At 32.7% G+C, this 25,751-nt stretch overlaps 2 protein-coding genes across 4 annotated transcripts; both read right to left on the bottom strand.

The window, feature by feature from the left end:
• Positions 1 to 5,788: 5,788 nt before the first annotated feature.
• Positions 5,789 to 10,694, bottom strand: LOC139491098 (uncharacterized). Of its 2 annotated transcripts, none has more exons than XM_071278463.1 (3): positions 10,553 to 10,694; positions 9,070 to 9,107; positions 5,789 to 7,335 (listed from the first exon to the last, which is right to left on the bottom strand). In XM_071278463.1, the coding sequence occupies exon 3, from the start codon at positions 7,320 to 7,322 to the stop codon at positions 6,111 to 6,113; it is 1,212 nt and encodes a 403-aa protein (XP_071134564.1). In that variant the 5' UTR covers positions 7,323 to 7,335; positions 9,070 to 9,107; positions 10,553 to 10,694; the 3' UTR covers positions 5,789 to 6,110. The 2 variants fall into 2 exon arrangements, with proteins under 2 accessions (XP_071134564.1, XP_071134563.1); XM_071278462.1 differs by having other exon boundaries at positions 8,899 to 9,107.
• Positions 10,695 to 15,183: 4,489 nt separating this feature from the next.
• On the bottom strand, positions 15,184 to 24,561 carry LOC139491099 (endonuclease domain-containing 1 protein-like). 2 transcript variants are annotated; one of them, XM_071278465.1, is made up of 2 exons: positions 24,544 to 24,561; positions 15,184 to 16,336 (listed from the first exon to the last, which is right to left on the bottom strand). In XM_071278465.1, exon 2 carries the CDS (start codon positions 16,325 to 16,327, stop codon positions 15,302 to 15,304), a length of 1,026 nt encoding a protein of 341 aa, XP_071134566.1. In that variant the 5' UTR covers positions 16,328 to 16,336; positions 24,544 to 24,561; the 3' UTR covers positions 15,184 to 15,301. The 2 variants fall into 2 exon arrangements, with proteins under 2 accessions (XP_071134566.1, XP_071134565.1); XM_071278464.1 differs by lacking the exon at positions 24,544 to 24,561 and adding an exon at positions 22,556 to 22,649.
• Positions 24,562 to 25,751: the final 1,190 nt, after the last annotated feature.

A 25,751-nucleotide genomic window follows, 5' to 3' on the forward strand; every position in this document is an offset into this window, starting at 1 on the left:
ACAAGGCATTTAGGCGCTTTGTTTTTTATCGCCTTAAAAATAAATCGTCTTAAATAACGCGACATATTTTCAAAACGAGAAAAGAAATTACGATTAATTTATAAGTCAATAAAAATATCATGCAATAATAATAAATTGCCTTTTTTTTTCTTATTACTGCGATTTATTTTTTTCGACAAAATGCCTAACAAGGCATTTAGCCGATTTGTTTTTTATCGCCATAAAAATAAATCGTTTTAAATAACGCGACAAATTATCAAAACGAGAAAACATTTTAAGATTAATTCATAAGTCAATAAAAATATCATGCAATAATAATAAATTGCCTTTTTTTCTTCGATATATTGTTTTATAAAGCAACAAACTGTTTTAAATTAAGGCGAGCAACGGGAAAGTTTTCAGCTAAATCGAGATAAATATGGCACGATTTTAACCTGTTCATTTTCTGGTCACCTTACACAGGGTGTGTTTGGATATAAACCTGAGGCGGCCTATGGTTACCCATATATACCTATGGTTTGATATTTTGTGTATAAAATATCAAACCATAGGTACCAATGGGTAACCATAGGCCGCCTCAGGCGTATATCCAAACACACCCACAGATTTAAATATCGTTCATAGATATAGACTGTGGTTACCTCTGGTCACCTTACATATATATAGACTTGGGGTGTGTTTGGATATACGCCTGAGGCGGCCTATGGTTACCCATAGGTACCTATGGTTGGATATTTTATACACAGGGTGTGTTTGGATATACACCTGAGGCGGCCTATGGTTACCCGTAGGTACCTATGGTTTGATATTTTGTGTATAAAATATCAAACTAAAGGTACTTATTGGTAACCATAGGCCGCCTCAGGTGTATATCCAAACACACCCATAAAGGCCATAGGCCGCCTCAGGTGTATATCCAAACACACCCTTGGTTACCTCTGGCCACCTTACACATTTCTAGATATAGACTTGAGGTGTATCCGGTCACATTACAGAGATATTGACATAAGTTACCTATCGCAACCTTACATGTATATAGACTGGTTACATCTGGTCACCTTACACTGATATAGAATGGGGTTGCCTATGGTCACCTTACATAGATCTCGATACAGACACAGATAAATACTAGGTAACGTCTAGTCACCGTTCATATGTACCTTACACATATATAAACTGAGTGACCTCTGGTCATCTTGGTACGCTGACCAGAGGTAACCCAAGACTATATTTGTGTTAGGTGACCACAGGTCACCAAAGACTGATATATGTGTACGGTGAGCAAAGGTCACTCAAGACTTATATCTGTAACCAGAGGTAACCCAAGTCTATATATGTGTAAGATGACCACAGGTCATCTAAGACTGATATATGTGTATGGTGACAAGAGATAACCCAAGTCTATATATGTGTACGGTGACAAGAGGTAACCCAAGACTATATATATTTGTAAGGTGACCAGAGGTAAAGCAAGACTATATATGTGTTTTGTGACCAGAGATAACCCAGGACTATCTATGTGTAAGGTTACAGAGATAACCCAAGTCTATATTACTGTAAGGTGACCAGATGTTACCCATGTCTATATCTGTGTGCAGTAAACAGAGGTAACCCAAGACTATATCTCTGTGAGGTGTTATCATGTGTTTATCTGTGTAAGGTGACCAAACGTAACCCATGTCTTTTATCAGTGTAAGGTGACCAGATGTTACCATGAGTATATCTGTGTACGGTGATTAGAGATAACCCAGGTATATATCTGTATAATTTGACGAGAGGTATCCCCAAACTATAGCTGTGTTAGATGACCAGATTTAACTAAAGTCTATATATGTGTAAGGTGACCACAGATTACCAAAGTATATATATATATAAATAGGTTTGAACGTTGTTTTCAATTTAGACTTGTTTATATTTTTTCGTTTGGGCTTGTATTATATTTGCCTTCGGGTTTATATGATCCGTTCATCCTATTTTGACTCTTTCAAAATTCAAGAGTCTATCCTAAATTGAGGTAAGTTTTATGGCCTTCCAAATACCGTTTCGATTCCTAACATCACTGAAGAGACATCAATTGTCGAAATCCGGATATGGTGTACAAATTTTTGCACCTTATGTTTGCGGTATACCATCTTTTCCGCAAGTTTGTTGTTTTCTGTTTGATAATAAATTAATAATAAGATCCATTTTGTAACACCTGGTGATCCGTTTATTTGGAAATCGCCAATGGCAGTCAGCAGAGTTTAAGAACATCAGTTGTTCGACCTGCTAGTCAAATGCGTTTTGTTAAAATATTCTTTCTCACTTTTTTGGTCTTTTGGAAAATGTTGTTTGTGTTGTATTTAGACCCCTCTACCAAGAAATTGTTTTACATGCACACGTATAAAAATTGCGGTTTTTATCCAACGCAATCATAGGTTTGAACGTTGTTTTCAATTTAGACTTGTTTATATATATATATATATGTGTATAAGGTGACCAGATGTAACCCAATGCAATTGTAAGCGGATAGCAGATTTCAAAGTTTTCTAATTTTTACATTTTTTTCTTTGCAGTTTGAAACAATGATAACAATGTTTTTTAAAATGTTTTATGCACGAATATTGCAAAAAGATCACTTTTATTCTATTTACCCTGTATCAGCTATATGTAACGTTCGTGAAATAATGTACTTTTTTCGCTTAGATATACATTTTCAACCGTTTCTGTTGGATGACCTAGCGTAACTATTATTCTTATGCATAGTTATAATGGTGAAATGTAATCTCTTTTTGGTGATACTATGGCAACAATCTACATCTATTTAATACAAAATATTGCAAAAAGGGGATGAAAAAGTCTCCAAAGTGTGGTTCAAAGTTGAATTTCAATCCATTATTTAGTGATACCTTTCCTGAAACTATAGACATTTATTTATAGACGTGTAAAAAAAAACTATACCTTTTTCCCCGTTTTTACATAAAATTGAATTGAAAAGATCGAGGGTCAAATTTTTGTTGAAAAATACTACAGTAATTTCCGGACCTATGGGCGGTACGGATGTGAAAATCAAAATAGCATATAAAACATGCTAAAACATTCTAGACATATAAACCTACTGTCAGTTACTGTGAGTACTCTCAGATCTTTACTAATGGCCTTTTTGTTTTTGGGATGTATAAGTGCCCAGCCACTATCACTCTTTTTTTGTTTTTTCTATGTGTATCCATCTGACGAGTTAAGCCTTTGTCAACTGATTTTTATTTGTACTGTTACACCACTGTCCCAGGTTCGGGAGAGGGTTTGGATCCCGCTAACATATTTAACGCCGCCACATTATGTATGTATGTTCCTGTCTTAAGTCAGGAGCCTGTAATTCAGTGGTTGTCGTTGGTTGCTGTGTTACATATATGTTTCTTGTACATTTATTTGTAGGTCGTTAGTTTTCTCGTTTGAATTTTTTACATTTGTCATTCCAGGACCGTTTATAGCTGACTATGATGTATGGGATTTGCTCATTGTTGAAGGCCGTACGGTGACAAATAGTTGTTAATTTCTGTGTCATTTGGTCTCTTGTGAAGAGTTGTCTCATTGGCAATTACACCATATATTCTTTTTTATATTGGAAGGCTATATTATTCTTCAACTATCTAAATTCAATTTTATTGTACAAAATCTTTTATGCTTACACATGGCCAAAATGCGAAACTAATCTTCTAACTGTGTATTGTTACCTTCACTGTTTAGTTAATTTTTGATAATGGCCATTTGACGTGGCTCGGTACTTATACATCCCGTCATATAGTGTTGTTGTGCTTTGGTGAAATTTGTATGCTTGTCTTTTTTGCTGGTGTGCTGTGTCTGTATGTCTTTTCCCGCTTCTTTGATGACATAGTTGTTTGTTTTTATAGTGATTAAGATTATAACACAATAATGACTGCTGTACCCCTATTTTGGACATTTTTTTCTTTTATCTCTGTTTGTTTTGATCACACATCGTTATCAATATAATGTAATTTCATGCGACTGTCATACAAGTGGGAGGTTAAGCAAGCTATAAAACCAGGTTTAGTTCACACCATTTTCTACATAAGAAAATGCCTGTACCAATTCAGGAATATGACAGGTGGTATCCATTCATTTAATGTGTTTTAGCTTATTATTTTGCTATTTGATTAGGGACTTTCCGATTTGAATTTTACTCTTAATTACACCTTATGTAAGAATCCCTGGGTATTGATTGTTTTTTGGACAATTGAAAAGTCTATGGTTTTGCAGGGGAAAACCCAAAAATTATTTTGAGCAAAAACAAAATAGGAGGTGCTCAATAGCATTACATCATGAAGAATCTGAGAAAGTTTTATCAAATAATATTAAGTGGTTCAGGAGAAGTTGCGGATACAACATTGGTACCCTCATTTTTAGGCAATGGCAAAGTCCATGTTTTTTAAATAGAAATCCCAAAAATTATATTGAACTAAAACGAAATAAGAAAAAGAGTGGCAAAAGATACCAAAGGGACGTTGAATCTCATAATTAATTAAAAAAAAAAAAAACTGACAAAGCCATGGTTAAAAAAGAAGCAGACACAGACAAACAGACAAACAACACTTAACACAACATAGAAAAATAAAGATTGAGACACACGAACCCCACCAAAAACTGGGGGTGATCTCAGGTGCTCCGGAAGGATAAGCAGATCCAATAAGAGGTGCACAATGGTTCAAGTCTACGAAGTCTCATTCATGTTTTTTTTAACCATTTCATTGTCTTCTCTTCTCTTGGTATACAGTTTCAGCGTCATTTGATATTGAAGATTACGTCAACATTAATATATTACCTTTACAATAGCTTCACTGAGGAGTTACATTTCAGCGGAGGAAATGTATTTATATGTATCTTTGTGAATCTTTGGGATCACGACAGATCAACCAATCAGCTGAATTTCAAGTATTGGAATTGTGTATTTTTAACGCTGTTTTTGCATACTTAATAGGATAAAAATGTAATGCTGTTAGTATATATAAAACAGGCAATAACTCTCGTTACTCCTGGGAAAATTGCCGGGATTTTGCAACCTAAATGGGTAATTTAAAATTAATATTTTTGTTTCGTCGAACTTTTACCTTACGTTCATGGTTCATATGCCAATGTTGGATTTCTTTGAATTGGTCTGTTTTTCAGATACTTTAGGATAGTCAAACTATGTATGGCGTATTTAATAATTGTAGGGTGTACCAATCTGTCCGGCATGTGTCATTTTACCTTGACATCATTTCATGGTTCATTTTTTTCTATGAGGTTTGTTTCTGAGAAAATTTTAGCAATATGCTAACGGAATTCGATGTTAGGAATGATTGTAAAGCCTACATGTCTGTGTGAAAGGGTTTAGTTCGACTTTAATGCATTACATTTATCACTTACATGTTAATTTAAAGTAATGCTTGAAGAAAAAAATCTTTTTTGTATTATCAACATAAATTAAAATGAGAATATTAGAACAGGCGAGAAATATAAGTGTGTCCACTCTTGTTGCTTTTCGGTCAATTCCTGCAAATTGATATATATATATATATCTATATATAGCTATTAAAACCAGGTTAGCGATTCAGGCTCCTATGAGTAAAGTTAGATTACCGGAAATCGTTAAAGTGTGACCTTATCTTGGCCTCAATTTCACAGCCCAATAACAGAGATTCATCGAATGAGCGATTTAGACACCTAGTATATTGTTTAATTATATAACAATTTGTACATTATGGAATGTATTAGGCTGTCGTCATCACGGTCTGTGGCATAACGATAACTGTTTTGTTATATATTTATATGTCTTTATTAAATTGATTGCTGTTTTACTTACAGCGGCAAATAACAAATAATTTTCATAACGATAATATAAGTTTACTTAATTCTTCACTATTGAAAACAGAAATGTGGGTTGGTTAACAATTTTCCAAAATAAACTGATTTCTGATAGAATAATAAAAGTCGATACCCATGAATTCATATATATCTCGAACATTTTCACACGTTGATGAGAAATAAACTAAAATCAATAATCAAAAACCTAGCAAAACACAGCTTTCATAAACACTTTTTTTTCAAAATAGTAAAGGTTTATGATTCGTATCTCAAGGGAGAACAGAAGTAAGCATACAAAATAGTGTTTTTGCTTCCTGTGGTGTGTCCACGACGTTGAAATCATCCAGATTCACATTTGTAATTTGCTGGATGAATTGACAGAACTCTTCTGAACAGCCTCTGGGCAGCATTGGTTTGGTGTAGAGCCTAGTAATGTCATCAAAGATACTTTCGTCACATGGTATGTCATAGGAATAGTCGACAGCGTCATAAAGTAGTGGCTGGTTGTACATAACATCCGGGACGCCATAGTTTTGATCAACTTGACGTTGTGACCGAATTCTATGACTATTCCACATATTTTTGAAAATATCTAAATGTTGTTGTATAACTGGCAGGAAACAAAAACGTACACACTCTAGATGAACTGGATTTGTGTTATTGAGCTCTCCGTTATCTATCATGTCTTTAAACATATTTCTCCAGAATGTGGTGAAGTAAGGACACAGAAAACTCCACAGCATCTCAATCCTTTGATTCCCAGTTGATCGCCCCTCAGAAAAACTTCTGTACCCTGACATGTTATCATTGTGAACTGCACGTAACGCTATTTGTATCGACCTTATAATAACGTTCTCCGTACCAGCATCTGACCGAACCAATCGTGGAACACGCTTGGATTGTCTAAGGAATTCTACAAAATTAAGCGCAACATTACGTGGGTTTTTATTCGTATGACTTGCAGTTAGCCAAATGATTTTTCGAGAAAAGCCATCGATTGCTCCATGCACTGATATTCCAAAGGGTTTGAGTTTATCATATCCATCTATGTGAATACAAAAATTTGGTCCTAGATTACAATATCTTCTTCGCACAAGTCGACGTCGAGATCTTGCAACTACACCATCATAATGTATAGCTTTCAGTGCAATTCTCACCGTTTCCTGAGTAGCATTGATGCCACAGCAAGAATTAAGTATTTTCCACATTGCTCTATATCCAATATTAGAGTATCCTTGTTTGTGCAGTTGAATTATCTTTTGAACGATATTAATCAATGGACTCTCTGCACCATATCTTCTCAGTCGAAGTCTTTTCATCATTCTGTAGACTGTCTTAACACTAACAAATTTATTATGAACGAAAAGTAAAAATCCAGCTATTTCTTTAGCCGTATATGAAGAAGTAAAATAATAAGCAACTAACTCATCCGTTGAAGCAGTGTCACCTGGGTAACGCAAAGGATTTACAGTGTCAGCCATTTTATAATATGTTCTGAAAAAAAAAGTAAACGGTTATATACTTCAAAAGCAAAATCGTAACTAAAACATGCTTATAATGAGGCAAGCATGTTGGAGGTCACAGATTGAGAATAAAGCCAGTTTTAAGTTCAACTTTTCATTCTATTTAAATTAGGGGTTCATATTGTATTGTACATTTCATGATGACTTTTTGTTGACGCAACTGCACGTACTTAAATACTTTCGTTATGACCTTGTTAATTTATCAGTTCCTTCTACATTACTATTTTCTGAATATGTTGCAGATCTCGCAAATTCACAACTTTTTTTGCAGAAAACAAAATATGAGCCAACGAACATGGAAGTTACCTTTTTGGTTTATTTACAAATTCAGCAAACATATCTACATACATCTTACAAACATATAGAAAAAATCCCTGAAGTTTAATACTACCAGTAAATGCAGTTGTAACTAATAAAGGAGAAACAATATCTTGAAAATCTGAATTTTAGATTATCATTCCCAATCCTACTCTGAGCAGCACTTTCATAATTTATTTCACGCTTTCAAAAATTGCCGTGAATTCTTTCAAACAATGCATTTTTGTTAATAAAATTAAAAAATAAGAGATTTCCTCTCTCCAAATTTGATGCAACACATTTAAGATATATGCACTATACACATATATATCTTTATCGTAGTGACCACAGATAAATACCCATATAAAAATATTTTCAAATAATTTGAACTTCGACAATTAAAAAAAAATATAAATGCAAAAAATGATATTTGATTCATATCATATGATTTTAGTATTTTGGTAAACATAAAAATATTGTTTGAACCATTCAAGTATCTGTATTTGCAGTTTTAGGACAAAACGACCAGCACTAAATGCTAGGATTTGAAGTAAGAACATAGGGTTGATACGTTTTAAAAGATAAACTTGTATCAACTGGTGCAAGAAGATATGTGTCTAAAAACGTCATAAAAAACATATTTTTCTACTTGAACCGAGTAGTGGCGTAGTTTTACTTATTTGTTGTCAAAATATGTCTATACACTGTACATATATAAACTTAAAGTTCATACCCTATATATGCGACAATATATAACTTAAAATACAGTCAGCTTCAATTGTCTTTCAATTGAAAGCTGTTGATTTACATACTGAACAGCTTGATCTATGTCAAACTGTGAAAAGAATGAAACATGTAAAAATCTAAGTTGCTCACATGATGATACAATCAAACAAATATCAGTAAACATAAAATAAATTTGGCATGCATCAAAAATGACAAGAAATTTGAAATTTCGAGACAAATCTGCAATGGTTGCAGCAGTAACCTTAGTGAATGAAATATAAAGGTGTCTCAGTTGTGAAGCATGTGACAATATTACTACTTGGTTATCATTTATTGATGTCCCACTTATATCAAGGGTGGTTAAATTTCGCAAGGACATTACAAATGCAAGATTGTTTAGCGGTGTTTCTGCTACATACAATTCTTGAATAGTAGGAGTAAGCTTTAGCATCAATTTGGTAAATCTGTGTGACCCAAAAGTAATATTTTGGTTACTTAGATTGAGACATACAAGCTGATTATTTTTCACGATCATTTCCATCATTGCAATGTCTATAGTATAGGAATCGTCAAATTCTACAATAGTCCACAAGCTTTGCATTTTTCGCACAACATCCTTTAGACCTCTGCATATTTTACAGACTGTATAAAGTAACTCCGACACAGGAATATAACTAAGTACCATTATCACTAATTCTTCAGGAAGGTCTAATAGACTAGCTGAAAATATTAAACAAGTGAATTATTGCAAACACCTATATTTTATAAATGTCATACTTATTTTTTCAAGAATCTAATATACTTTTATTCTATATGTACGAGTGCTCAGGTGAAGACCGAAGAGCGTTGTTTTGTTATATTTGCCATTTTATAAATTAAAACAAAATTAAAATGTATCAATAGCTTCAAAAGTTATAGATATATTTTGACATTTTAACTGAGTTTACAAATGGAAAATATAACATAATAAAACCTCCAATGATGTTGACTTGAGTCTTTTTGTCGCTGTTTTTAAAAGAAGTAGAAGCTAGATATCTGCACTGAAATATTTATCAAGCCACTCAGTGACTCACATAAAGTTTCAAGACACTTTATGTTAAAAAACTCCAATGATTGGAGACCATGGTTCAAAGGTAAATTACTCAGAAATGAGTATGCAACATTCACCAATTTTAGATATTGATAAATTAATTATGTATATTTTTCATGTTAATTAATTTTACTAATATTCCACGTTTGATATGGAAACAAGGTATGGGATACCCATAATTGCCACGTTTATTGCAAGCCGTTCACGTCAAAACTCAGTATGTTTAAACCATTTTTCGAAAAATTTACACACTGAGAATTAGAAAGAAAAACACTGAGATGAAATAAACTGAAAAACACATCCTGAGAATTGAAAATTACACAATGAGATTTGTGCGCACTTTTTCTGCGCACAGATCTAATTTGCATATCTAATCTGTATCTATTACAATCTTAAACAACTAGGAGACAGAACTCGCTTTTAATTTGTAGCCTGAGTTCATGGCTCAAATTGTTATTTCGATTAAGTTTATGTCATCAGCAGTCCAAGGTCTGTTTAAGTTACGATTAGTAAAGATGTGAAGAATTTCCCTAAATCTCCTGTATCTTTAATTGACATTATTAGGAAACTCGAGAGTTCTAATGCATCTGTATGTATTTAAAACTTTAAAAACAGGTTTAATCCACAATTTTTTACATTATAAAATGCCTGTACCAAGTCAGGAATATGACAGTTGCTCTCCATTCGTTTGATGTGTTTGAGCCATCCCCTTGTTTTTGCCATGTGATAATAAGGACTTTCTCTTTAGAATTGTCCTTGGAATTCGGATTTTTTGTTATTTTACTTTTTACAACTTGCACACAACATGTACATAAATCTCATTGTGTAATTTTTGAAGTCTCAGTGTGTAATTTTCAAAGCTCACTGTGTGTTATTTATATTTTTGTAATCTCAGTGCGTCTTTTTGATATCTCAATGTGTATGTTTTTATTCTTAGTGTGTGTTTTCAGGTTTTTTAATCTGTGTTTTTTTTTAATTCTCAGTGTGTTAATTTTTCGAAAAATGTTTTAAACTGCTTGCCATATACGATGATATAACGTTACCACATCTCTGTTCATACACATATTATACTTACAGTAATTGCAAGGGATCTCTAAGCTGACCTGTAAAATACAAGAACAGATCAAAAGATTTAATCACATTATAAAGTGCCATAGTTTGTCAGCTTGGCGTGTGACATCAAATTTCCCTCATTTTTTAAACTAGCTTATAATACAGACATTACAGCAATCGGACTTGAGTATGTACAGGTTCAAACAAAATCTTTTGTTAGCAACCTTGCTAGCTGAAGCGTAAAGTCGTTATTAGCTTATAAGGTTTACCTTTATTACCCTTATTTTGAAGTAGTTTAGTCCAAAAGACGATAAATTGATTAGTCCACTCTCAAATTAGGGTAGTAAAGGTAAACCTAAGAACGATGTTACGCTTCAGCTATCAAGAAAGGTAATCAAAGTTTTTGATTGAACGTACATAGTCAAATCCGATGGCTGTAATGTTCAACATGATTAGACAATCATTTATTTATTCCTGGTATGGCGGACTAAAACAGCTTATTTTTAATACGAAGTTAACAATACGTCATGTCAGTATTTATTGTAAAAAAAATATGGAAAATAAGGATAGATCATAGAGGGAAATTTTTGTTTACTAAATTTGAGAATGGAAATTGGGAATGTGCTAAAGAGACAACAACCTGACTAAAGAACAGAAAACAGTTGACAAAATTTGTCGTCTTTGTACTGTTTATTGCACACACAAAAACATTGCGGTAGGGGCTTTGCCCATTGTTAAAGGCCGTACGGTGACCTATAATAGTTGTTAATTTCTGTGTCATTTGGTCTCTTGTGAAGAGTTGTCTCATTGGCAATTACACCACATCTTCTTTTTTATATTAACCGAACAATTATAATTAATCTGCCCCGTCATTTTTTCAGTACTGCACGAGATTTTTTTTCTCGCTGAACACTTCGAAGTAACAAGAGTCACAAGAACAGTCATTGGAACTTTATATAGGGGGAGGGGGTCTATATAGTTCAAATGAACTCGTAGTGACTCAGTATTAAAACATCAAAGGATCTTATTTTGCCGCAACTGTGAATTAAAAAAATCAGAACTCGACTGGCTCTCTCCAACGTAAATTTCGTGACACCCTATGTTAATTTATAGTTAAACCTGATTATTTTATGAGGCGACCATTTTACTTTCACAGCTGGAGAAAAAGGGTTGTGTTTTTTTTTGCATCAAAAACAAAATTCCCCTAACGTGTGTATACTACGGCAGACACGTGGAAAAGCCTTTTTATAGAAGTTTTTTTACAACAATAACTTAATGATTGATTGATTGATTGATTGTTGTTTGTTTAACGCCACATGAGCACAACAAGGCTATATCGCGGCGAGATATCATTTAATAAATTGTTTCTTATCTTACCTCCATTTGCTTGAAATAAAATGCCCAAATGTGATGGCGACCTGGTCCTTCCAAAATCAAAATGAAAATGAACAGGTTAAAATCGTGCCATATTTATCTCGATTTAGCTGAAAACTTTCCCGTTGCTCGCCTTAATTTAAAACAATTTGTTGCTTTATAAAACAATATATCGAAGAAAAAAAGGCAATTTATTATTATTGCATGATATTTTTATTGACTTATGAATTAATCTTAAAATGTTTTCTCGTTTTGATAATTTGTCGCGTTATTTAAAACGATTTATTTTTATGGCGATAAAAAACAAATCGGCTAAATGCCTTGTTAGGCATTTTGTCGAAAAAAATAAATCGCAGTAATAAGAAAAAAAAAGGCAATTTATTATTATTGCATGATATTTTTATTGACTTATAAATTAATCGTAATTTCTTTTCTCGTTTTGAAAATATGTCGCGTTATTTAAGACGATTTATTTTTAAGGCGATAAAAAACAAAGCGCCTAAATGCCTTGTTAGGCATTTTGTCGAAAAAAATAAATCGCAGTAATGAGAAATAAAGTATTTTCTCGCTAAAAGTTATATCGCCATCTTGGATTATAAGTATTAAAACGAGGGTAATATACGCTTCCGTATAATTGTGTTGAATTTAACGCGTTAATGTGATAGATTATGACACATGTGGCCAGTGCGACGGGTATTTTATCGCGAAAAACGTCTTTTTTCACCTACGGGTTAAATCCCAAACTTGATAATTGCAAAGTTTAACGCGTTAAATATATTTATTTCTATACGTGTTAAAATCTCGTTTTAACGCGTTAAAACTGTATTTATCGCGTTAAATGTGATTTTATCGCGTTAAATGTTAACGCGTTACTTTATCGGGTTTTTGACATGATCGGCCTTTCATACGATAACGTCGTATATGGCGCAACTTTGTCATGTATTGTTCAGAACGTTACCGTTGGGTCAATATTTTAAGCGTGAACCCAAAAGTGTACATTTATGAGTTCTTAACTGGAAGAATTAATATGTCTAGATATGTTTATTTATAAGAGTGTATGATTATAAGCATTTTGAGTCGAGGACTCCTATATTTTATGTAAGCATTTCACGTTATGGTTTTCTTCCTGCTTAGAATATTTACTTCCGGTAATTTGAAATAAATACCAGTGCAACGTCCCGTTCGTCAGTCTTTTCTGTGTTTACATTTGGCTTGCAGTAAGGATCATCCCGGGGTTCCTAGAGGTAAGAAGCAGCGCATAAGCTGTATGCCTCGCATTTTATATTACAAGTAAGGGTTATAATTTAGAGGTAAGAAGCAGCGCAGATAGCTGTATGCCTTGCATTTTATTTATATTGTCATTGAAATATTTAAAATAATCCCAGTTGACCCGTACGAAAATACACGAGAAAGATTATTATTTAAGTATCTTCGCCCCGTATGTTTATTATATATTATTGTTGGAATATTGTACTTGAATGGAAATATATCGGCTGTTTAATAAAAGTATCATTTTTACTATTGATCATTTATTCAACCCTCCCTCTAGCCAATGTAGAAAGTAAACGCATAATAAACCGCACATCAAAAGTCAGTTCAAGAGAAGTCCGAGTCCGATGTCAGAAGATGTAACAAAAGAAAATAAAGAAAATGACAATAATACATAAATAACGACAGACTACTAGCAGTTAACTGACATGCCAGCTCCAGACCTCAATTAAATTGATTGACAGATTATGTCTTCATCATATGAATATCAGGCACACAATCTCCCGTTAGGGGTTAAGTATCATACCATCATAAAATATATGAGACGAGCATAACCCGTGTCATGCCAACAACTGGTTTTTAAATAAATGTGTTTAGTTCCGATGCAAAGACCCTATAAGTGAATCAATATCAAAGCCAAAATATGCAATCTTTAATGACCTGACAACATTTCTAAATACGTCTATCTAAAAGAGGGACGAAAGATACCAAAGGGACAGTCAAACTCATAAATCTAAAACAAACTGACAACGCCATGGCTAAAAATGAAAAGGACAAACAAACAAGAGCACAACAACTGGTTTTTAAATAAATGTGTTTAGTTCCGATGCAAAGACCCTATAAGTGAATCAATATCAAAGCCAAAATATGCAATCTTTAATGACCTGACAACATTTCTAAATACGTCTATCTAAAAGAGGGACGAAAGATACCAAAGGGACAGTCAAACTCATAAATCTAAAACAAACTGACAACGCCATGGCTAAAAATGAAAACGACAAACAAACAAGAGCACACACGACACAACATAGAAAACTAAAGAATAAACAACACGAACCCCACCAAAAAACTAGGGGTGATCTCAGGTGCTCCGGAAGGGTAAGCAGATCCTGCTCCACATGTGGCACCCGTCGCGTCGTGTTGCTTATGTGATAAAAAATCCGGTAAATAGTCTAATTCGGTAGGTCACATTCATGAAAGGGAAGAGGATTGTAGTTACGACGTAAGGAACATATCCGATATCATTTGTGAAACGGTTATTCCATAACGGTCAGTTAGTTAAAGGATATTGCTAACTTCTTATCTTTCTTCCTAAGAAGTTCTTGCAAAAGTCAGCCTCATAATAATAAAGAAACAAGTCGGCAAGTAGAGGGGCACAATTTGTTCCCATTGGAATGCCGACAGTCTGTTGAAAAACACGTCCTCCGAACGTAACAAATATGTTGTCAATCAAGAAATCAAGCATCTTGATAATATCAGTTTCAGAGAATTTTTTGTTCGAATCAGAGTGATCCTTTACAAAGTAGGATTTATCCCTCCCTAAGACAAGATACTTGTATCTACGTTGGCCATTCTTTTTTACGAAGCAAATCAATACCAACTCTTTCAATTGGTCTTTTAGTTTGGAATGTGGAATACTAGTATAAAGAGTAGAAAAGTCAAATGTTTTAATACTGTTACATATCTAAAGGTTTTGTTAGCTTTTATAGTTTCTTTTTAGGCATTTTAAAGTAGCATTGTTTATTCTAGCTACCTGTCAAATGAGTCTTACAAAATATAATGCTAACACGTCCACTCTATTTCCTCTGATACTTAATATGATATTATCTCTGCTTCTAATTACTTTTTATTGGTAGAATCGTGGTACAGGGCTGTCATTGAATGAAATCATAGATGTTTAGGGATAAACTGGTACAAAGAATACGTATATATATTTATTTTGTTAAAAAGTGATATACTCAATTTGCTATTACCTTTGTTCTGAAGTTTATGAATTAAAAAACAATCATGATATGTCATTATTTCTACTCCATATTTTTATTTGATTACATCACAATGCATTGAACTAAAGACATTTATAGTTATAAACAGAAAATTTAACAGGTTGTGAACCTTACTGCAGACATTGTTACGTTTCGAAACGTTCTGTAGGATTTGCTTCAAATATTGGACCTTGTTGAATACTGTTCTTAATGTACTTGATGATTTTTATAGTATTGTTTCTACTGAATTCACATCCCTGTTCAAATATTTGTGAGTAATGATTCGATAGGAATTCGTGAACAGGATAAAAAGAAACGAGTACTGATTTCTCATTAATGTTATTCGCTTTATATCCAAAAGACCATCCCATATTTGTATGATTAGTTGCCATGGATGTATCACAACAAATCGCAGTCCAATAAAAATCCGGTACATTTACTCTGTTTTCATATTCGTTTTTAGTTTTTTGTTTCCCCTTGGATGTTGTTACAGTCTTTTCTATTGTTCGCGTAATGAATTTATCGTTGCTAGGTTGTACTCCTATGACAACATAGCTTTTTGCTCCAGAAAAATTACATTTATCTCTTACAGCGTTCACAAGACCATTCTCCATAATGTTCCATGTTACCTGGTTGAATGGTCCATATTGAGGAGCAATATTAGTGAGCGTGTTGGTTGCATATCTACTGTTCTTATTTTGTGTGTTGAATATTTGGGGGTTTAAATGCCCTCTGTCGTAACCACTGTCTTTGTAGTCTATATCCAGTGCTTGATATTTTCCAAATTTTGCTTTATGCACATTGTTAAAATTATGTTCACGGTTATCAACCTCAATCATATTTTTTCCGCCTCTACCTGCAAGTTTTGGTTCGATAAAAAACTTGTCATCGAGACGGTTGTCGTAGCTGTTTTGATCAGGCGGGATTAGTTGTACTGCACTGTATACTGGGATTCTATTAGTTTTATCATAGAGAGTAGCATAGAAATCCTGATCATTGTACTTTTGACATATGTAAACAATATCTGCAGCAGGATTCCTTATACTTGGTCTTTTTCCTTTGTAAAAGAATCGACCACATCTGGACAAACTATCAAAATTGTTTACCACCTCGGTTTCAATTACTCCTACATGTAAATACACACAAAACATAAACACATATCTATAATGCATCGTCTATACCTGCAAATAAAAACAAAATTGTTTTATACAGAAATAAAAGGTAACGGGTCAGAGTAGCAACTAAGTACGATCCTACATAACAGTGTTTGTGAACACGGCCATGTAAAACTTCAATGAATTATATACTAAAGTTTCTGATTTCTAAAAGTAAATCAGGTAGGAATGAAAATCAACAAATAGGTTTGCATTGAAGTCGAATAGAAATTTTTTTACTGAATTTACCCCCTGAAGAAGAACACAAGGCAATACCTCTGGTTTGTTTTAGTCCAGTCGATTTGTGCCGATTTTTGACAAAATTGCTCAGATTGTGGTAAAAGCATGAAATTTGGCATAGTAGTAGTATATGTCATGGACAACATTTTAAGCTATGGACCCAATATGAAAATTGAAATTGGCGGAAGAGGCGGCCATTTTAAAATGGCGGCCGTTTGATGTTAATAGATTAATAATAGAAAATCATCAAAATGATATAAGAGAAGGTATTGACATGAAATATGGTTGATAGAATAACAGTGCTGAATCCAATTGTCTTGTAGAACAAAACTTTTGGAAATATTACCCATATTAAATGGCGGCCATCTTGAAAAATCTTTTTTTTAAGCCAAAATATGTAGTCATTATTCGATATAATAAAAAAATGCATTGTGGAAGATAGAATCATATTCAAAACAGTGTGGATGTGGCCATTGATTGACGACCTAAATTATCACATTGACTGGGACAGATTAGGTGAACGTTTGTCTGTAACGACCACTGCTCACTACTTACTTATTATAAAATTTAAACTGTGGGGTCACCAAATGATCTTAACGCCTTTAATAATAAAAAAACTCGAAAAATTAATCAGGAATAACCTTTATGTTTTGATTTATATTATTTATATAAATCAAAACATCGTGTTATTCCTGACTAGTTTTTCTAATTACTTTATTCAGGTGTTGAGAACCTTTTGTGACCCCACAGTTTAAGTGTCTTTAACAAATACATAGTGAGCAGCGGTCGTTACAGACAAACGTTCACATAATCTGTCCAAGTCAATGGGATCATTTAGGGCGTCAATCAATGACCACAGCCACACTGTTTTGAATATGATTCTATATACCAATTACTCTGAAAGCAATATTCGTGCAACCGCTTGTTCAACATAGAATAACAGGAGAATTTTATTTTATACGTAGAAATAAAGCAAGAAAATATTTGTATACCTGTCGTTTATAACAGTTGGCTGATTACTGGATAATTCGTTTTGTTGATATTGTTCAATTGAAACAACTTTCAAAAACCTTGATTGCAGACATAATGAATTGTATATCATACAAGTAATGTTATAAGAACACCAACTGCTCAAATGTTCTCAATTGACGTTAAAAATATCTAACAATACATTAAATTGCATGTACATGTTTTGTCAAACCACACTCTGTTTATCATATTCTATTACATTATCCTCCACATTAAGATAGAGTAGTACAACTTAATACTGCCTTTACACATTTACATTTCCTTAGTAATCGTGTTCAATTTGACTTATAAGTCAAGGGCTTGCTGCAGGAAATTAGTATATAGTCATATGGTTTATTCATCACAATTGACAAGGACTGTCATCTGAGAACATCATATATTTTGATTTTTTGGTAGCCATCTTGAATGATGGCCATTTTGAAAACATGAATTTCCAATATATCATTATTCGCTAATCTTATTAATTCACTGTTTACATTCATACTTTTTTTACTAAATTATATTGGATATTCACGAAAAGGTCAGATAAGGCATGCACATGTTTAAAAAAATTAAGATATCAGTTTCAAAATTTCTGTACTTACACGTTTGCCTAAGTAACTTTTTAAAACAGAAATTACGTATATATTATATGATTTATGACCGAAGGTTATTTTTTGGGAAAAAATCAAAATTGTAGATTTCGAAAACACTGGAACTAGATATAAGAAAAACATAATGGGCAATTAGACTGGAAGGATTGTGTGAAACGGCAAGAGAGGACATGTAAGGGTTTGCAATGCCAAGCAGATACAAACAGAACAGTCATAGACATTTGAGCTGGCAATCACTCTTTTGATGCAAGCATACGAAAATGTTGGGTCTTGAATTGGTTTTCCATTCGTTCAATTTGAAACAGTTGAATGAGGGCTATGGAACTGCAGAAGCACTCCAGAATCACAAAGCAAAATGGCACAAATCATGTCTAACACATTTTCAGACCCCAAAATATTTCATCAGCAAAAGGGAAAACATACTTCTGATGTTGAAAATAAGTTGCCAATTGAAAAGAAACAATAAGTAACCAGACACTGTAAAGTGGAACTAGATAAAAAAAAGAACAATGACTGCAATGTATTTTTTTCTGCGGTGATGTATCTGAAGATCTCTATGATACATTTTCAAATCGACAAAAATAGGACATGACTGTGCACTTGTACTACAAGACATATTCCCTAAGCCAAAGTAAGAGTTTGAGATGTCAAATTAATAGTATCATGGTTGATGATTGATGAAACTTGACAACATAGCAAATATGCAGAATAAAAGACACAGAAAAAAAGTCAGGAATCTTTTATCCTTTTATGGAGTTGTGCTTTTCTAAATAAGGAAATACATTGATGGCACACGGTCTGGAAGAAGTATTGTACCAATCTTGCAGATCACGCTAAATTGCACAGTAAACGCCTGGAAGATCTTGGAGTTATCAAGAAAGGAAGAACTGATACAACGCAGTTAATAAAATTGGAATGTAGCTGCCATAGGATATCTATAAGCATACAAGCAAGATAAATTAGTGCTCTTGATTTTCAACAAATGTTATCGTGAAGCTGTGAAACAGACATAATAATAAAAGGGTAAAAATGAAGGCATCATCATAGCCATAGCAGGCAAAATATATATGCTTGATACTAAGAATAACTTTACTCATGTTACAGGGACACTCAATAACAGCTGTTGACACGAATCAGTTCAACAGATATAAGTTTCCTTAGTAAGAATGATACAAGATGGCCAATCTTCAAGACACAGTCCAGAAATATCGTTGAGTGGCAGACAAGACTTACCATTTCTCAGGTATAATTATAGTTCAATTGTGCAACTTGTCGTTGAAAGGATACAACTGCAACTTATCAGTCCTCAAATAGAGAGTAAGATGTCTCAAAGATTGTGGAACTGATTCATTTGAGAAGCCTGCATTGAATGTCACTGTAAACCTTTTTATAGTAACAAGCTTTACTCTTCAAACTATTCTAATTACTTTGACTATGAAGAGGCCTTCATCATCACGACTAAAAGATATGGCCTGTTTCAGAACTTCCCCAACATGTTCGTTGAGAATCCGGAGAAAGACGCAACCTTTCATGTGTGCTTGCATATCATCTATGGCAGCTAGTATTCAATTTTTCAGAAGTGTTGTATTAATCATTCCTTCCATGACAACTCATATTTACTAAGAACGTTTACTGTACATTTTACCAATATCATCAATTTCAAATATTAAAACAATATATGTTCACGAGTGTGAGCCGTCACTGTTTCCTATCAATTTGGCGAGGCAAATTCCTTGGATAACAGATTCTTGACTTTTTTTTCTGTGTCTCGAATTCTGTCTATTTGCCCTGTAGTGCAGTTTTAACAAACATTTAGCATGATATCTGCTCCTGAAACATTTAGCATTATATCTTCTCCTGAAATATTTATCTCCAGCACTGAGTCTTGCTAAAAGAACAATGGTTAGTAGTTCAAGTGACAGTCACATACTCTATTGTCAATCATAATTGTCGAGACTTCATGATGATAGTCAGATACCTCATCACAATGAAAGAAAAAAAATCCTGCAATCATATTGTTCTTGTTAATTCATCACAACCGTGGCTGGTTATTTTACTGGTATTTTCAATCCGTGGCTCATCTTAGACTTTTTTTGTTTTCCTGACAAAATATATTTTGATCTTAAGATTTGCTTTGACAGGATAAGTACCTTTTGCCTTGTGATTCTCTTATTGACTGATTACCAGCTCAAATTTTTATGTCTGCTCTTTCTGTACTTGATTGGCATTGTAAATCCTCATGTGTCCTCTCTTGGCGTTACGGAATTCTTTCCGTTCTATTTATTATTTTTTTCAGCGCCATTGACCTAATACCTACATATTATTCCTTTTCAACATACAGTGGTCATAACTTATATTGTATATACGCATTTTTTGGTGTTAAAAATGTTACTAAGCCCTAAATGCTAAACTGCAATTAAAAGAATTTACGCGTATTTTTTAAATACATTTATTTTTTAACATATGCATGCCTTATTTTAGCATTTGGTGAATATATCCTATATGAATAGCAACAGTCATATAAATAAATGATAAGAAAAACTAGTTGTAAATTCATATAAAACTTAGTATTAATTTAAAAAACAATTTAGGATAGCGAATAATGATATATTTGAAATTTACGTTTCCAAAATGGCCACCATTCAAGATGGCCACCTAATACTTCAATAGTCCTCAGTTATTATTCTTTGTCATAAGATATACGAAAGTTTATCAAAATTGGTAAAGTAATATATTTTTCATATTTTTTTGATAATTTTTATTGATTTTTTGGACATGATTTCAAAATGGCCGCCCATAGCCGCCATTTTGATTTTATGAATTGGGTCCATAGCTATAAATGTTAGTTATGACCTCAACTAACACTCTGTAAAATTTTATGCTTTTACCACAATCTGAGCAATTGTTTCACAAATCGACTTGACTATTTATTTCGACCTCAAATTAAATTCTACTACACATTCATGATTTCATTTTAAATACATGATACTGTAACTCATTAATATAACGTATTATATGATTGAGTTAATAATGATCTATTTAAATACAAGTAGTATAAATTTGGTGGTATTTATATCTGGAAATGATAGAATGTCAAATTATGTCGAATACATATTTTTGTCTCTATCTTAAATAAGTTTGAATGTCCCTCAGGTTTCTTTCGCCCCTCTTTTGTTTGTGGAACAAGCCGGAGTACGTTTTTTTCCCCACTGAGGGATAACAGAACATTGCCATCAATTTTGATCAAACCTATTTAATCCTCATATGAATTTCAATCTCGTTTTTCAGATAATAATATGTTGACAAATTATAAACATTCTAACATATCAATATCTTGAGTTATCGGATATATGTTTTTTGAGAAAGCACAAAAAGAGGAAAAACACAGTTACAAGTTCTAATCACGTGACAATATACAACATCTGTAGTCATTTGTACTTTACATTTGTCATAATAGTTTCGTTCTTCCGATATATATGGAAAGAATATCACGGTCAAATATATCAAAAAGACCTTTAAAAATGTGTTTACTTGTCAAATCGGTGCAATATTGATTCCCGAATATTTACTTACTAAGTATCTCTCATTTGCTCTCCATTTTTATAAATTTGAGGAAAAAAAAACAAATGTTAGATTTATTACATTTGTAAAAAAACATTCTAAATGTCGTTTTTAATGTATTTGAGTAATAAGGTAATAAGTGAGTTCACAACCCAGCTTTCATTTTTTTTTAATGAAACCTAATAAAACTGAAAGTAAAACAGATCTAAGAAGATGTGGTATGAGTGCCAATGAGACAACTCTCTATCCAGGTCACAATTTGTAAAAGTAAACAATTGTAGATAAATTACGGTCTTCAACATAGAGTCTTGGCTCACATTGAACAGCGAGCTATAAGGGCCCCAAAAATGACGTGTGTAAAACCATTTAAACGAGAAAACCAAGGGTATAATCTATATAAAAAACGAGGAGAAACGAGAAACACCTATAAACCACATCAACAAATAACAACTACTGAACATCAGATTCTTGATTTCGGATAGGTGCAAACAAATGCAACGGGTTTAAACGTTTGAATATGTACCAACTTTCACCCTTATCTGAAACAATAGTGTAATATCACGACATAGAAAGACACACTATGCAATATCAACTGGAATAGCTTAACTCAATCAAAAGACATATTAAGACTAGTGAACATACACTGAACGAATAAATTTGTTTTATAATACAATGTTAATTCAAACTCAATAAAGTAAGGGGTGAATAAATACAGGCAACAAAAGTATACCGCTTTGAAATGTTAAACAATAAAAAAAACCACCAAAAAACCTTGAGCAAAAAGGCGCCATATACAATACTATACATATAATTATTCACTTACCTTATTAAAATTTTTTGCACAAAGTCTATCCTGACTTCTAAATTTTATTTATATAGTGCATTTTACATAACATATGATAAATAGGATGATAAAACAATGGGATTTGTGAGTTGGATGGTGGAATTAATCATTAGCGTCATATAACATGTACCAAAGTTCAATGGGCAAAGCTTGTTTAGTTATCTTTATTCTATTTAACTCTAAACATAATAAGTGAGGGTCATTTATGAAATTATTTTGTAATATATCTTGAACGCAAACAAACAGTATACTAATATATTACATACGTGCAACCCTAAATGGATAGTTGTACTTAAAAGCACCTTTTGAAGGCAGTGTTATTAAATTGGGGTTTAAGTGTAAAAATTAACGAAAAAATAGTGCTGTCGATACACTTTTTACTACGGTGTTTATAAAGTTATTGCGTATCCAATTGTCAGATAATTTTCTCTTCATTTTAGGTACTAACATATTATAAGGACGAACACCACCCTTTCTTAGTCCCAATTTCTGTTCACGCAATTTGTATTTACTTTCATAATTACGACTATTTTACTGATTTTGTATCATTGATGAATACCCCATATCTTTTTTTTCTAACATCATTCTGCAAATTGATAATCGATTTGAAAAACAAGCAACTTTTTGAGGAAAGTATTCCTTTATCTAAATAAAAGTAAATCACCATTTGTTCACATCACTAGGCAGATCGTTAGAAAACTGTTTTTTTTAAACTTATGAGTGGAGTAAACAATTTATAAGATAAGCTATTTTATCGTGTGTTTTTCTATGTTGTAATGTTATGCTATTGTTTCAGAAAAAGGGAGAAGGTTTGGTACCATTAAAACGTTTAATCCCGCTGCAAATGTTTGCACCAGTCCTAAGTCAGGAATCTGATGTACAGTAGTTGTCGTTTGTTTATGTAATTTATAGGTGTTTCTCGTTTCTCGTTTTTTATATAGATTAGACCGTTGGTTTTCCCGTTTGAATGGTTTCACACTAGTAATTTTAGGCCCTTTGTAGCTTGTTGTTCGGTGTGAGCCAAGGCTCCGTGTTGAAGGCCGTACATTGACCTATAATGGTTTACTTTTATAAATTGTTATTTGGATGGAGAGTTGTCTCATTGGCACTCACACCACATCTTACTATATCTATTCATTTATTTTGATATCCGACAAATGAAAAACGCTTGTGTGTTAAACTGATTCAATTCTTTAGAATGACGTGTATTTTTTTTTTCAAATCTGCCATTCTCGGCACTTTTTTCGTATAAAAGTCACAGCTTCTCGCTTCAGCATTTGTGTGTCATTTCAAAGTAATATAGAAAAACAAAAATTTAAGGGAATATGCTGACAGGTTTTGTTCCCTTCTTTATTAGAAAATGTGTGTCCATGTTAAAGGTCAGGATGGTCATTTCAATATTGAACTCTCAGTTGTAAAATATATGTTTGCCATATTTAATTGCTTTGTTTGATTTCTTTTAATTGTGTTTACATAGAAGAAAAAGGAGTCATGTAATTGGATTTTAGAAATTGAGAAAAACAATTAATATCCCAATCGGCGAAGTCCGTATATAGAATGATATGTTACCTCTTATGTCTGTTTGCTTTGATCACACATCGTTGTCAACATCATTGAATTTTTAAGCGACTCTCATACAAGTGAGAGGTTCGGCTAGCCATAAATCCAGGTTTAATCAACTATGTTTTACATAAGAAAAACCTATTCCAAGTCAGGAATATGACAGCTGTAATCAAATCATTTGACGTGTTTGAGTTTTTGATTATGCCATTTGACTACGGACTTTCCGTTTTTAATTTTCTTCGGAGTTTTCTGTATTTTTGTTATTTTTCTTTTTGAACTCGCCAACAAACTAGTCTCATAATGTGGCACTGAAAAGTGCGTTTCGTCCCCAAAACAACTGCATAAGACTCTTCAGATTGATCTTTAATTATGTGCAAAGAAATATATCATAGTATGGTACTCACACTCAAAATTTGATAAATCTATCATTGAAAGCAATGTTTTTGTCAATCAAATTTATCACATTAATGTAACATCTTTGGAGATTTTATTTTTATGTAAGATATTATTTTTATTTTATTTTATGAAATTTACATGCTTGCCTGAGGACTTAATTTAATGCAAAGTTACTTAAACTTTCGCAATAGCCTCATTTAAAAATCTTGTCACGATCATGTAGATACATATATGAGCTACACCCTTACATATCCCTTGACCTCCTGTTTGTTAACGACATATATGTTTTTAGTTTATGAAAAAATAAATCCACGATTTATATATTTTTAAAGTAAAATAGTAGAATTCTGTATACCGCTATGCTGCTCGTAGAAAAGAAAACAAATGGCATTAATATACAATAGACCCATGCACTCGTACCTATAACTAATTTATATGTGTCTAATATATGTTCATTAAATAAATGCATACATTTTTTGAATAGTTTAACATGTGTTTTAATATAAATGCATTGGATAGTTTAAAGAATTAGATCGATTAGAAACGCCAAATTGTCAATAATACTTTTTTAATTGATTAGGGTATTTTATTGGGTTTGATACTTATCAATGAAAAATACACTTAACCTATTCTTAATTTGATGTAGTGTTACATCATTGTCCCAGGATAGGAGAGGGTTGAGATCCTGGGTTTGGATTCGATTAAACCCTACAACATGCTGTATGTGTGTGCCTGTCCTAAGTCAGGATCCTGTAATTCAGTGGTTGTAGTTTGTTGTTGGTTTATCGTTTGAATTGTTTTACATTTTCATTTTGTTGCCTTTTATATCTGTCTATACGGTATGGGCTTTTCTCATTGTTGAAGGCGGTAAAGTGACTTATAGTTGTTAATTTTTATGTCATTTTGGTCTCAGTTGAAGAGTTGTCTCATTGACAATAATATACTACGTCTTCTTTTTTTTTATATAAGAATCACATTGGACATTTTGAATCAGAATCTATCGATCGCTTGGGGAAACCTCCTTTCTGAGGATGCAGTTTTTTGTATCCACAAAGCTATCATTCATTCATTCATATCTTTAATTCCTCATAAATGAGATTCAATGAACATACAATTAATAAATATAAGCAAACGTTACAACATAATTACACACAAATTATAAGTATAAGAGCAAAGTATAAGGTAAATACACAAAAGATGATATATAAATAATCTA

This window comes from Mytilus edulis, chromosome 10 (assembly GCF_963676685.1).
Source record: "Mytilus edulis chromosome 10, xbMytEdul2.2, whole genome shotgun sequence".
NCBI lineage: Eukaryota > Metazoa > Mollusca > Bivalvia > Mytilida > Mytilidae > Mytilus > Mytilus edulis.